The following is a 15,097-nucleotide window of genomic DNA, read 5'->3' as shown; positions in this document are numbered from 1 at the left end:
AGGGGGAACTTCTTTACTCAGAGAGTGGTAGCTGTGTGGAATGAGCTTCCAGTGAAGGTGGTGGAGGCAGGTTCGTTTTTATCATTTAAAAATAAATTGGATAGTTATATGGATGGGAAGGGAATGGAGGGTTATGGTCTGAGCGCAGGTGTATGGGACTAGGGGAGAATATGTGTTCGGCACGGACTAGAAGGGTCGAGATGGCCTGTTTCCGTGCTGTAATTGTTATATGGTTATATGGCTATATATGGAATCTTTGCGTCTTCACCGCTGTGATTCTAGTTGTATGATTAATGATGATCAGAGCCCAGTGGTGAAGAGCTGGAGAGAATTGGTCCAATTCATTGCATCTTCCATTCCCCCTAGATGGCTACACCACAGACGACATTGTGTTCTACTGGAAAGGTGGAGATACAGCGGTGACTGGAGTGGACAACCTGGAGCTCCCACAGTTCACCATCGTTGAGCTGAGGCTTGTGTCCAAGGAAGTGGTCTTTGCCACAGGTGAGCAGAGTCCACATCTGAGCATGAAGGTCCCGTCCTGGCAACATCTTGCAATTCCCAGCTCCCATTCGGGATGGGCTTTGGGGCTGACCTATGGCCATCACTATAACGGGGAGAGGACAAGGTGTGGACGTCCGTGAATGTCAGAAACCCCAGCCTCAGCTCACAGAATGGGTTGATGTGATGTCAGCAAGTGGCGGGCATGGCTGAAGAGCTTCACTCCCTGCCTGACCACTTTTTTTACACAAATAGATTTTATTTGACTTTACTTCATGATCAAGCAGACCCATCAGTAGTGATGTCTGCCCCTTCCCCCTCTTTAATCAGGTTACCCCGACCACACAGCCGTTGCAATCCCCTGGTGAAGTCTGTCAGCCCCTCAACCTAAACTCCAGCGAGTACAGGCCCAGTGCTGACAAACGCTCATCATCCGTTAACCCACTCATTCCTGGGATCATTCTTGTAAACCTCCTCTGGACCCTCTCCAGAGCCGACACATCCTCCATTAGGCACCGCTGTTGCTGCTGTAAACAGCGCTGTCCGACCTTTAATGACCATTTACTGGGGCCGCACAGGGTGGGTGTTTGTGACACTGCGACAGGGCAGTGTTTGTTGACCAGGTGTTTACTGACCAGTCCGGGTGGTTACTGACCAGTCTCCGGGTGTTTACTGACCTGACCGGGTGTTTACTGACCTGACCGGGTGTTTACTGACCTGACCGGGTGTTTACTGACCAGTCCGGGTGTTTACTGACCTGACCGGGTGTTTACTGACCTGACCGGGTGTTTACTGACCGGGGTGTTTACTGACCGGGTGTTTACTGACCGGGTGTTTACTGACCTGACCGGGTGTTTACTGACCAGACCGGGTGTTTACTGACTGACCGGGTGTTTACTGACCAGACCGGGTGTTTACTGACCAGTCCGGGTGTTTACTGACCAGTCCGGTGTTTTTACTGACGGGTGTTTACTGACTGACCGGGGTTTTACTGACCGGGGTTTTTGACTGACGGGGGTTGACCGGGTGTTTACTGACCTGACCGGGTGTTTACTGACCTGACCGGGTGTTTACTGACCTGACCGGGGGTGTTTACTGACCTGACCGGGTGTTTACTGACCAGACCGGGTGTTTTTACTGACCTGACCGGGTGTTTACTGACCTGACCGGGTGTTACTGACCTGACCGGGTGTTTACTGACCTGACCGGGTGTTTACTGACCTGACGGGGTGTTTACTGACCGGACCGGGTGTTTACTGACCTGACCGGGGTGTTTACTGACCTGACCGGGTGTTTACTGACCTGACCGGGTGTTTACTGACCTGACCTGACCGGGTGTTTACTGACCTGACCGGGTGTTTACTGACTGGGTGTTTACTGACCTGACCGGGAGTTTACTGACCTGACCTGACCGGGTGTTTACTGACCTGACCAGGGTTTACTGACCGGTGACCTGACCTGGGTGTTTTGACTGACCTGACCTGACCGGGTGTTTACTGACCTGACCGGGTGTTTACTGACCTGACCGGGTGTTTACTGACCTGACCGGGTGTTTACTGACCTGACCGGGTGTTTACTGACCTGACCGGGTGTTTACTGACCTGACCGGGTGTTTACTGACCTGACCGGGTGTTTACTGACCTGACCGGGTGTTTTGACTGACCTGACCGGGTGTTTACTGACCTGACCGGGGTGTTTACTGACCTGACCGGGTGTTTACTGACCTGACCCGGGTGTTTACTGACCTGACCGGGTGTTTACTGACCTGACCAGGTGTTTACTGACCGGGCGTTTACTGACCTGACCTGGTGTTTACTGACCTGACCGGGTGTTTACTTACCTGGTCGACCACGGGAGTTTACTGACCAGTTCGGGAGTTTACTGACCTGACCGGGTGTTTACTGACCTGACCGGGTGTTTACTGACCTGACCGGGAGTTTACTGACCGGGTGTTTACTGACCTGACCGGGTGTTTACTGACCGGGTGTTTACTGACCTACTTCATCTTTGTTTTGCTGCTCAGGTTCGTACCCTCGGTTGTCACTCAGTTTCCGCATCAAGAGGAACATTGGATACTTCATCCTGCAGACCTACATGCCCTCAATCCTCATCACCATCCTGTCCTGGGTCTCATTTTGGATTAATTATGATGCTTCTGCTGCACGAGTCGCCTTGGGTAAGTCTAGTCTGGTCTCATAGAGCCAGAGTGATAGTGTGGAAACAGGCACTTCGGCCCAACTTGCCCATACCGGCCAACAAAGTCCCAGCTACCCTAATCCCACTTGCCTGTGCTTGGTCCATAACCCTCTAAACCTGTTCTATCCATGTACCTGTCCAACTGTTTCTTGGGATAGTCCCAGCCTCTGGCAGCTTGTTCCACACACCCACCACCCTTTTGTGTGAAAAGGTTACCCCTCGGATTCGTATTAAATCTTTTCTCCTTCACCTTGAATCAAAGACCTCTGGTCCTCGATTTCCCTACTCTGGGCAAAAGACTGTGCATCTACCCGATCTATTCCTCCCATGATTTTATACACCTCTATAAGATCACCCCTCATCCTCCTGCGCTCCATGGAATAGAGACACAGAGACCTACTCAACCTCTCCCTGTAGCTCACACCCTCTAGTCCTGGCAACATCCTCATAAATCTTTTCTGAACCCTTTCAAGCTTGACAATATCTTTCCGAGAACATGGTGCCCAGATCTGAACACAATTTTCTAAATGCGGTCTCACCAACGTTTTATACAACTGCAACATGACCACCCAACTTCTATACTCAATACTCTTGACTGATGAAGGCCAAAGTGCCAAAAGCCTTTTTAACCACCTTATCTACCAGTGACTCGACCTTCAAGGAACCATGCACCTGTACTCCTAGATCTATCAGCTCTACAATACCCAGAGACCGACCATTCACTGCAAAGGTCCTGCCCTTGTTCGACGTCCCAAAATGCAACACCTCACACTTCTCTGAATTAAATTCCATCATCCCCCGCACACCTGGCCAATCGATCCAGATCCTGCTGCAATCGTTCACAACCATCTTCACTATCTGCAAAACCACCCACTTTTGTATCATCAGTAAACTTGCTAATCGTGCTCTGTATGTTCTCACCCAAATCATTGATGTAGATGACAAACAGTAACGGGCCCAGCACCGAACCCCGAGGCACACCACTAGTCACAGGCCTCCAGTCAGAGATGCAACCTTCCACAGTCTGGCCTGGTCTAGTGTGGTCTGGTATGGTCTAGCCTAATGCAGTCTAGTCTAGTCTAGTCTGGCCTGGTCTAGTGTAGTGTAGTCTAGTCTAGTCTGGCCTAGTGTAGTCTGGCCTGGTCTAGTGTAGTCTAGTCTAATGTAGTCTAGTCTAGTCTGGCCTGGTGTAGTCTAGTCTAATGTAGTCTAGTCTGGCCTGGTCTAGTGTAGTGTAGTGTAGTCTAGTCTAGTCTAGTCTAGTCTGGCCTGGTCTAGTCTAGTAGTGTAGTGTAGTCTAGTCTAGTCTGGCCTGGTCTAGTGTAGTCTAGCCTAATGTAGTCTAGTCTGGCCTGGTCTAGTGTAGTGTAGTCTGGCCTGGTCTAGTGTAGTCTAGTCTAATGTAGTCTAGTCTAGTCTGGCCTGGTTTAGTCTAATGTAACCTAGTCTAAGTCTGGCCTGGTCTAGTGTAGTGTAGTCTGGCCTGGTCTAGTGTAGTCTAGTCTAATGTAGTCTAGTCTAGTCTGGCCTGGTCTAGTCTAATGTAGCCTAGTCTAGTCTGGCCTGGTGTAGTCTAGCCTAATGTAGTCTAGTCTGGCCTGGTCTAGTGTAGTCTAGTCTGGCCTGGTCTAGTGTAGTGTAGTCTAGTCTAGTCTGGCCTGGTCTAGTGTAGTCTAGTCTGGCCTGGTCTAGTGTAGTGTAGTCTAGTCTAGTCTGGCCTGGTCTAGTCTAATGTAACCTAGTCTAGTCTGGCCTGGTCTAGTGTGGTCTAGTCTGGCCTGGTCTAGTGTAGTCTGGTCAGGACTAACGAGGTCTAGTCTGATCCACTGTGGCCTAGTATGGTCATGGGAGCAGAGACCTGCGGCACCAGCCCACACATGTCTTGACCGATGGCTGGCTACAGCATGGACCGGAGATGGACACATCAATGCCCAGAGTTCACCACTGATCACATCCATAATGCCCACTGCCAATCTTCACTTACAGTGCTGCCTGTGTGGAGTTTGCACGCTCTCTCTGTTGCCTTGTGGACTTACCCTGGGTGCTCCTGTTCCCCACACATCCTAAAGACATGCAGATCAGGTGGGTTAATTGTCGGTAAGTTGCCTCCAGAGTATGGGTGAGGGATAGAATCTAGTTGATGGACAGTTGAACAAAAAAATGGTAGTGGACTAGAATAAATGGGTCAGCATGGACTCAATGGGCCGAAGGGTCTCTGTCTCCTTCACTGCCCAAGCTTTGGCCCAGTGTTGGCATTTGCTTGGTATTGGAGTTGCCGACGTGCGCAGCCTTTATCTTGGATTCCCAGCTGTTCCGTTGGGAAGCACATTTCCAGAATTAACTGCAGCACTTACCCCATCTCTAGACAAGTGATATAGAACACTGTAGCACAGGAACAGGCCCTTCAGCCCACAATATTGTTGCTGAACTAGGATCTAACCCAGCACCAAACTCCAAGGCTCCTCACGAATCAGACCTCCAGACTTCCACCATTGCCCTGTGCTTCCTCCATGAAGCCAATCTTCTCTCCAGTTTGCTCTCTGTGCCAGGATCCAATGCGATCTAACCCACTAGAGTAGTTACTGTGTAGACCTTGTCAAGGCCAGGCTGTTGCAAGCTGCAGCTGCGGATCGCCTGCAGTCCTTTTGTCTTTTCTTTTTTGTTTTATTTTGTCCTGTTGTTTTAGTTTATTCAGTTTATTTTAGTTCTGTATGTGTGTGGGGTGTGTGGGGTGGGGTGGGGAGAAACCTGTTTTAGTCTCCTCCTTGTCGTATCCCCCATCTCCATCTGTACTGAGGCCTAATCGCGGAGCTGACGGCCTCCAACTGGAACCGACCTCGAGACTCTGGAGGCAGAGCCAGGACTTACTAACGCGGGGCTGGCCGACTTCAGGGCTGTGGTGGCAGCGACCCGACTTCGGAGCCTCGGCCGCGGGTCCAGTAGACGACAACATCAGGAGCTCGCGGGTCCAGTAGACGACAACATCAGGAGCTCGCAGGTCCTAGGTTGGTGACCGATTCTCCGGAGCTCCCGCAACAACAGCTTCGTCCGCCCCAGGCAGCGGAGTTTGAACCGGCCCGTCCGCGGAACTCGGATTCGCCCGCGGGACTTACCATCACCCAGCGGGGTCACAACATCGGATGCCTGGATCAATCGCCTCAATGCAGACGGAGAACAAGGAGGGAAGAGACAAGGACTGTAAGACTTTTGCCTTCCATCACAGTGAGGAGGGGCCTGGTAGACTCACCGTGGTGGATGTTAAATCTGTGAACATTGTGTGTTTTATTTTATTCTGTTATGACTGCAAGGCACGAAATTTTGTTCAGACTGATAAATCTGAATGACAACAAAGGATACTTTGACTTTGATGTCCAATCAGCTGATGCTAATGGCCACTGTGTTTCCATTGCAGGAGTTACGACGGTTCTGACAATGACCACAATCAACACTCACCTCCGCGAAACCCTCCCCAAGATCCCCTACGTCAAGGCCATTGACATTTACCTGATGGGCTGCTTTGTCTTTGTCTTTCTGGCCTTGCTGGAGTATGCCTTTGTCAACTATATCTTCTTCGGCAAGGCTCCAACACAGCACACCAAACCCCTGGGCAAAACCAGCAAGAACAACGCAGACTGGGGCAACTTCCCAAACACGGGGGTGAGGGCGTGATGGGCGTGCCAGGGTGGGGGTGGGGGTGTGGGTTGGGGATGAGGGGAGGGGTAGTTAGTGCAAACTGGGTGGGGGGGGGGGTGGGTGAGTGCCAGGTGTAGGGGATGGGGTGACAGTTAGTGGGAACTGGGTGGGGGCTGGGTTGGTAGTGGGGATGAGGGGTGTGGATGGGGCTTCCCCTCAAATCCACGATGCAGCAATGAGCGACCCTTAAGGGGCTGTCCCACGTGGGAGACCTAATTGGCAAGTTTAGAAGAGTTTGAAAAAATGACATGTTGAAGACCTCCTTCGACTATGTAGAAGACTAGCTTTGACTTTTTCCATGGCGACCTTTTTTTACTCGCGGGCATTTTTTAACATATTGAAAAAAACGCCGCGACGTAGCTGAGGCCTCTAGTACGCGGAGACCACTCTCGAGCATGAAGGAGAGTTACGAAGACCTCCTACGACCTCGTGTAGACAATGCAGCGAGTATGAGTCGAGGGCAAACTCACGGATTAGGTCGCCCAAGTGGGACAGGCCCTTTACTCATGCAGGCACATCATAACCTGCATGAACTGCCCTTTAGTTTGCGAACCTTCTCGTGAACCTACTGCTGTAAGTGAGACCACTGTGTGTGAGATACCACTCTGTGTGTAACGTCCATGCATAGAAACATAGAAAATAGGTGCAGGAGGAGGCCATTCGGCCCTTCGAGTCTGCACGGCCATTTGATATGATCATGGCTGATCATCCACTCAGTATCCCATCCCTGCCTTCTCTCCATACCCCCTGATCCCTTTAGCCACAAGGGCCACATCTTACTCCCACTTAAATATAGCCAATGAACTGGCCTCAACTATCTTCTGTGGCAGAGAATTCCAGAGATTCACCACTCTCTGTGTGAAAAATGTTTTTCTCATCTCGGTCCTAAAAGATTTCCCCCTTATCCTTAAACTGTGACCCCTTGTTCTGGACTTCCCCAACATCGGGAACAATCTTCCTGCATCTAGCCTGTCCAACCCCTTAAGAATGTTGTAAGTTTCTATAAGATCCCCCCTCAGTCTTCTAAATTCTAGCGAGTACAAGCCGAGTCTATCCAGTCTTTCTTCATATGAAAGTCCTGACATCCCAGGAATCAGTCTGAGGAAATGAGGAAGGGTTAGTTAGTAGTCTTGTTGTGTGTGGCCCCTTGGGCAAGAGTGACCATAATATGGTTGAGTTCTTCATTAGGATGGAGAGTGACATTGTTAATTCAGAAACAAGGGTCCTGAACATAAAGAAAGGTAACTTTGAGCGTATGAGACGTGAATTGGCCAAGATAGACTGGCAATTGATTCTTAAAGGGTTGACGGTGGATATGCAATGGAAGGCATTTAAAGACTGCATGGATGAACTACAACAATTGTTCATCCCAGTTTGGCAAAAGAATAAATCAGGGAATGTAGTGCATCCGTGGATAACAAAGGAAATAAGGGATAGTATCAAAACAAAAGGAAAAGCATACAAATTAGCCAGAAAAAGCAGCCTACCAGTGGACTGGGAGAAATTCAGAGTCCAACAGAGGAGGACCAACGGCTTATTTAGGAAAGGGAAAATAGATTATGAAAGAAAACTGGCAGGGAACATACAAACTGACTGCAAACGTGTTTATAGATATGTGAAGAGGAAAAGATTAGTTAAAACAAATGTAGGTCCCTTGCAGTCAGAAACGGGTGAATTGATCATGGGGAACAAGGACATGTCAGACCAATTGAATAACTACTTTGGTTCTGTCTTCACTAAGGAAGACATCGGGAACAATCTTCCTGCATCTGGCCTGTCCAACCCCTTAAGATGGTATGTTGGCATTCATAACAAAAGGATTTGAGTATAAGAGCAGGGAGGTTTCACTGCAGGTGTCTTGGTGAGACCACACCTGGAGTATTGCGTAGTTTTGGTCTCCTAATCTGAGGAAGGACATTCTTGCCATAGAGGGAGTACAGAGAAGGTTCACCAGACTGATTCCCGGGTATGGCAGGACTTTCATATGAAGAAAGACTGGATAGACTCGGCTTGTATACGCTAGAATTTAGATGATTGAGGGGGGATCTTATAGAAACTTACTAAATTTTTTGGGGTTGGACAGGCTAGATGTAGGAAGATTGTTTACCAGGTTCCGATTCTGGGTCAAAGCTCCAGGTTGCAGTTGGCTTTTGTTTGTAGATGGGATTGTCGGCACTACCTTGGTACGGATGTTGGCAGATTGCAGATACACATTTGTGACATTAGTCTCCTGCCTGCTGATAGGGGGCAAGATCATGGGCAGCTGCTGATTATTGAATTTAATCCAATTGCTAAGAGTGAACAGCGTGGGCCCCCACATTCCCACAGAGTGTGTTGGTTGGCAGGGAGCGGGCAGCAGATTGTGCTAACTGTGGGTGTCTAGTTGGTACATGTTGTGATAATTCAGGACAGCTTCTGGAAGCAATTAGTGGCCACGACTTGCTTTCTCATGCTGCCAATTACAGTAGAAGCTGACAGCTCTTTCACAACTCACAAGGAGGTACCATTGACCAGAAACGTGACCTGGCGTGACCACAGGCACAACGTGGCAGCAACAGCATGTCAGAAGTTGGGAAGTTACTCACTTCCTGACTCGGCAAATCCCGTCCATCTACCAATGATCCGCCCTGGACCAACCTCTGATGGTCAACCTCAGCCTGGAAGGTGACTGAGGACCTTTGGTATATCTCCAATGTCAGGTTGCATCACAGCTTGGTTTGGAACAGCCCTGCCCCAAGACATTGTAGATGTAACCTCATCCATCACAGACCAGACTACCCACCATTGATTTCATCTCCATGCCGCCTTTGGAAAGCAGCCAACATCATCAAAGACCTTTTCAACCCAGCCATTCTTTCTTCACCCCACTCCCTTTGTGTAGAAGATGCAGGAGTTGAAATCACACACCACCAGACTCAGGAACAGATTGTTCTTCTCTGTTAACAGGCTTCCGAATGGCCCTTCTGTAAGCTAGGGTCCTGTCCGATTCACATGTACGTATATACAGAAAAGCATTCTCAGAACTGAGACAATTGTTGTAGACGAGCTACAGGATTGGTGGGCTGTGATGGTTCCACGTGGTCTGGTGAACATTAGCAGTGAACATATCACTTCAAACAGTCAGTTAAACACCAGCAGTACTAATACAACAGATATATATCACAGTTTAACCATATAACAGTTGGTCCAACGCTGGTGTATCGATGACCAACGATTGTTTAACAGAAATTCTTCACCGGATGTATCAAGTCTGTGTTGAAAAAATCGTTTAACTTGTGGAGACACGTTAAGTTAGGATCCATAAATACAGCAGTCCAGGGACGATATAGTTAAAAGTGGAGCTCCCTCCCAGAAGGATAAATCAGAGCAAACTGGACACTGACTGAAACATGGTAATGAAGATGCCGTGAAAGTACTTCAGAAAGGAAGGATAACATGTTTGGATGGTTTTAGGTGGAAATGGTAGGTAGTTTTAAAGTGAGTGATTCCCTGACTGCCCAGTCTGAAGCAAATGTATTTTTCGAAGCAGTATCTCTTGTCCTTGTGTGTATGCAGAGCCAGCAACACGTTTATTCTGAAACTATTTAGCCCATTTAACTTTGGCATGCCTTCAATTTGACTGCAAATTAGCACCAAAACAGATACTTTTCCTGCTAAAACACATTTTCTCACTGCATTTTAATCACAGTCTAATCCTGTTCACAATGGAACTAACAGTACTCTCTCTTCACCCAGATTGATGTCCATGGAAACATTCTCCTCAGCACCTTGGAACTGAATGAAGAGGTGGTGCCCTCAGAGCCAGCCAGCAGTGTCAGCAATTCCCGTAATTCTGTCATGTCCTTTGATAGTTCTGGAATTCAGTTTCGAAGGGTTGGATCCAGGGATGGGCTGGAGCCCACCCCCCGCGAGCGGAAGCGAGACGGTGAGCTCACCAAAAGCCGAGTGCATCGACGGTCATCCAAGCTGAAGCTGAGGATCCCCCACCTGATGGATGTTAGTGCAATCGACAAGTGGTCGAGAGTCGTTTTCCCCATCACCTTTGGCTTCTTCAACATCATCTACTGGCTGTACTACGTGCACTGACAGAGAGATGGGAGCTCCTCTCCACACAGGGCCAGCCAGGTCTCGTGCTCACAATAACGTGACCAGGACTTTATACACATGTAAAAAGGGACAATGGGTCAACGAACGCCTGAACATGATGTATTGTACAGTTCTCCTTGCAGCCACTACACTTACCCTGACATTGAAACCATGACTGCTGGCCTCTGCTCTTCAACTGCTTACTTATAACTTGCAGCCACTACAGACCACTAGCAGTAGCTTTCAGAGACTTCAGGACAAACTCCAGGTCAGAATGGCTGAGCTGCAGACATTGGCACACAAGCAGGGGAAGTGTTATGGAGTCTTCTTGTGTAGGGCGTGCACAGCCTAAAGTTGTAGATCAAGCGTAGACATCCAGGCCAGGACAGGGTGGATGGCTTTGATGCCACCAGGGAATAGCCTGTGAGCCGTCATTCACGATTAGGGTGAGTGAGCAAGCGGGGAGCAGTTGTGGGCAGGACTTGGGAACACAGGGTTTGTACAGATGACCAGAGTGAAAGATGATGCCTGTAACCCACTGGGACGTTGGCAGGTCTAGAGATCCATTCATGGAGGTGCTGGAGGCAGAGGCCATGGGGGAGGGGTTCTATGTGGTGACAAATCTGTTAACACTGTTAAAAGGAGTGTAATGGTTTCATTGCAGTGGCTGCATCTCCTGGATTAGCAGGAAGCACATCTCATCTGAGAAAGCACGTGATCTGAGACATAATGCTTGTGGATTGTGAACATTACCAACTATCTTCACTTCCCTGATCCATCACATCCCCATGGGCCCAATCCCATGTACAGGCTCTCAACAACCAGGGTGTGAAGTGGATATACCGTTCTCTCCATGTTGTTCTCCCCAGAGTGGAGAGGCAGCCATGTGCCATTCAGCCCAAAGGGCCTGGTGTCAGAGGCCAGGTAACATCCCACCCAAAGCACATCCGTGACCAAGATGATTGTTTAATAGACCAGGCCTAGCTATTTTTATTTAGTGTCCGATCTACTGCATTAGTTGATTTGAAGCTCCTGTTGACATGTTGGGAATTGAACTTGTGAATTACAGCTTTGGCTTCTTGTCTAGGAACTGAACCACCACAGGACGGAACTATTGGCAATGACAGAGGGAGAGGCTCTGGCCATCCAGCTGGCTCACGGGAAGCATCAACCTCTCAAGACACAGCTGGACAGGCACAGAACCTCACTAAGCCAGAGGTTAGTCCTGCTCAGACACATCAGGCTGGCCCCATCCCCAGACCTGTGAGGGTGGCTCCATCCTAGCCCAGACTATGAAAGCAATGCTCCCATCCACACAATAGTCACTCACTGTCAACCATTGAACAGCACAGCATCCCCTGGGATTACCCCACTCCCATCCTAGCAACATCTTCCTGATCCACCCAAAGATTGCCTCAGCCTTCCCAAGATTCACCTCTAGAAACATGCCAATAAAAGGGAAGAGTCCAGGCCATAACATCCCTCCAGAGGTGTTGAAAATCTCTGAGCCCAACGACATCATGCTCAGGTTCTGCAACACAGCGCTAATGATGAATGACAAGCCAACACAGTGGTCACCATCCAACATCATCCCCAAGTCTGGGAACCTGAACAAGACTGACACCTATCATGGCTTCAGCCTGACGTGTGTCTTGGCCAAGGTCTTAAACCACTTGATTCTCAACCGGATTAGGGCCACTATCGACCCGAAGCTACGTTATAATCAGAACGGCTTCAGAGAGAAGAGGAACTCGGTCACACAGATCCTTGCCCTCTGAAGAATCATTGAGGTGAAGAATAACCTGCCGGCTGTCCTAACCTTCATTAACTTCTAGAAGGTGTTTGACTTGATTCATCGATGTAAAATGATGAGGATTTTGAAGCACGGCCTCCCTCCTCGTCTCCTGAGAGCCATTGAGGATATGTGGGAACTTGAGCACCAGGCTCAAGGTTGTCACCCCGGATGCTAAGAGCAAAGTGCTGGAGATCCTCACGGGGGTCTTACAGGGAGACTCACTGGCATCCTTTCTCTTCGTCATTGTCCTTGATTATGGCATGAGGCAGGCGCTCAAGGAACATGAGGACCTCAGCTTCACAATCGCCCCAAGGCGTTCGAGAAGAATCAACTTGTCAGACCTCGACTTCGCTGATGACATCGTCCTGCTGTCAGACCAGATTATGGGGGCACGGGAGCTGCTGGGCAGGGTGGAGACAGAGGGTGAGAAAGTGGGCCTCCACCTCAATGCCAAGAAGACGGAGTACATGGTGTTCAACATTGGTGACCATGAGCCTCCCCAGACCAGTGGAGGTCTATCTCTCCAGACCAGTGACCAGGGTGCATCTCTCCAGACCTGTGGAGGACTTCCAAGTATCTGGGAGTGAGGGTGCAGAGAATGACATTAAGGTCCAGAAAGTGCTCGCATGGAAAGCCCTCAATAACATGGGGGAAATCTGGACGTCTCAGATGTCTAAGGGTCTCAAACTGAGATTCTTCCATGCAACTGTAGAGACCATATTATTGTACAGGCGTGAGGCATGGATTCTCACTTGAACACTGTCCAAGTCTCTCGATGGTACCTGCACACGAATGCCCAGAAAAGTTCAAAATATCAGTTGGAGGAACCACATGACTAAGGCCCAGCTCTATGGGGAGATTCCACCTCTGTAGGAGAGGATCAGGTGGAGAAGGATGAGATTGGCTGGTCACTGCCACCGCCCCCAGAAATGCCAGCACGCAAGGTTGTGTTGTGGGAACCCACCCTTGGAAGATGTGACCAGGGACGGCCAATCAAGCCGATGCTGAAGACATTGATGGAAGACGCATGTGTAGAGACAAAAGAGGAGCTTGCCAGCTGCATGGAGGACAGGGATGTGTGGTGCATCCATCACCGTGCCCATCGGAAACCAGCAACACTATATCGCTAATGTTTTCAACAAGGATGAATGAATGAAGTGCCCTCAGAATATGGCAGACAATTCATGACAGAACCAGAATATCCAAGACTCCAGTTCACACCAGCCCAGCCACTAATGATCAAGCCTAATTAAGAAATGACCACCTCGGCCAACTCAAGTACTTCCCCAGCCCACCTAAAGATTAGCCCCCACCCTAACTATGCTCCCTAGGATTCCCTACACTTGGAATGGCCCCACCACAGCCACCGAATAATCCATCACTTCTCCATGTAGAGGATGGTTCACGATTCACACTGCAACTGGAGATTCATGCCTGCATTTAAGGGGAATAGTTTCATAAAAGGTTTTTTCCCCTCTATATAATTCAGACATGTTCTACATTGGAAGAGCAAGGAAGGAGGAGGTGAGATGAGGGCAGGGAGAAAGGGCAGGGAGAAAGATGAAGGAAAACTGAATGAAGTCCCATTACTTTTCCCAATACAATGCTGACTCCATTGAAACTGGTTTGATTGCCAGCAGGCCAGCCTGTAATATTGGTGAACCCATTGCCCAGCTCAGACAAGGGCAGCAGTTTGGATCCTTCATGTTTCAAGGATGAATTGACTGAAGTCATTCCATTACAAATTGATTCATTTCTCCAGGAATGTCCCCTCGCTCTGCCCGACTGAGGAATGGTTCTGTTCCTCACCCCTTGCCCCCCTCCGGTGGGTGGCCAGAGTGCAAATATACAACGGAATCAGTCCTTGATAACCTCAGATTGAAGTCAGCACAAAGAATTGGGGACAGTACGTATTGGAATCTTGACTGTTGGAGGAACAGCAGATGAGGCACAATCTGGAGGAAAATAGACAGGTGACGTTTCAGGTTGGGACCTTTCTTTGGGGACATTTAAATGCCTGGCCTGTATGTGAATGGTACCCAAGAGTAGACACCGATGACAGTAATTTTGTGAAGGCTTGCCTGTTTCTATTCTCCTGTACAAGGTACTGCTGAGCAAGCAGGGAGCTTCCTGCTCGCAAGGTTTAGGCCGTGTACCACAGGGAATTATTCCAATTACTTGCAGCAACTTTGCAGGGATAGTCAATCCCATGGGTTTTATTTTGAGATCGGAAGCCACATACACTCAATGAAGGTGTCGAGGTGTACGATGCATGCCTTGAATGATAGGATACATGCTTAGGGCATTTGTTGTTGATGTACAGCATGGCTTTCCTTCCTAGGTGAATGGAACTCTTAATCAGTTACAACAAATGAATTACTGCCTCGAATAAAACAATGATGAAAATCAAATAATACTCTGCAAATACAGGAATGATTCATTAATTTGCAAAACAATTTCTTAACATGAAGACAAGATTGCAGCAAAAATTGAGATATCAGGAGAATGACCACCTAAACAACGACATAATAGAAACAAAAATGTTACTGCAATGCCAAATATTACAGAGAGTCAGGGTATAACACATATGAACTGATTCACCACCCACAGTGAAGTGATCATCTCCTGAAAAGCAGACGGCTGCCCATCTCTCTACTAATGTCTCTGGATGGTGTAATAAACACACTGGCAAGGCAGCTTCAACACAGCCAGCATGACGGGACACCAGGCAGTCGATGACTAGACACCAGGCAGTCGATGACTAGACACCAGGCAGTCGATGACTAGACACCAGGCAGTCGATGACTAGACACCAGGCAGTCGATG

General features: G+C 48.9%; 1 protein-coding gene across 2 annotated transcripts in view; it reads left to right on the top strand.

Moving 5' to 3' along the window:
* The window catches only part of LOC129701959 (gamma-aminobutyric acid receptor subunit beta-4-like), a 52,829-nt gene extending 38,039 nt beyond the window's left edge, over positions 1 to 14,790 (top strand). Inside the window, exons 6-10 of one of the 2 annotated variants that reach the window (XM_055643403.1) lie at positions 367 to 504; positions 2,525 to 2,677; positions 4,684 to 4,779; positions 6,110 to 6,354; positions 10,126 to 14,790. In XM_055643403.1, the coding sequence (XP_055499378.1) occupies positions 367 to 504; positions 2,525 to 2,677; positions 4,684 to 4,779; positions 6,110 to 6,354; positions 10,126 to 10,476 (983 nt within the window). In that variant the 3' untranslated portion in view covers positions 10,477 to 14,790. The remainder of the gene's footprint in view (positions 1 to 366; positions 505 to 2,524; positions 2,678 to 4,683; positions 4,780 to 6,109; positions 6,355 to 10,125) is intronic. The other variant, XM_055643405.1, reaches the window with a different exon arrangement.
* The last annotated feature ends 307 nt before the right edge of the window (positions 14,791 to 15,097 follow it).

This window comes from Leucoraja erinacea, chromosome 12, assembly GCF_028641065.1.
Source record: "Leucoraja erinacea ecotype New England chromosome 12, Leri_hhj_1, whole genome shotgun sequence".
NCBI classification, from domain to species: domain Eukaryota; kingdom Metazoa; phylum Chordata; class Chondrichthyes; order Rajiformes; family Rajidae; genus Leucoraja; species Leucoraja erinaceus.
The sequence above is the reverse complement of the archived record's forward strand: the minus strand, read 5'-3'. Positions and strand labels throughout refer to the sequence as shown.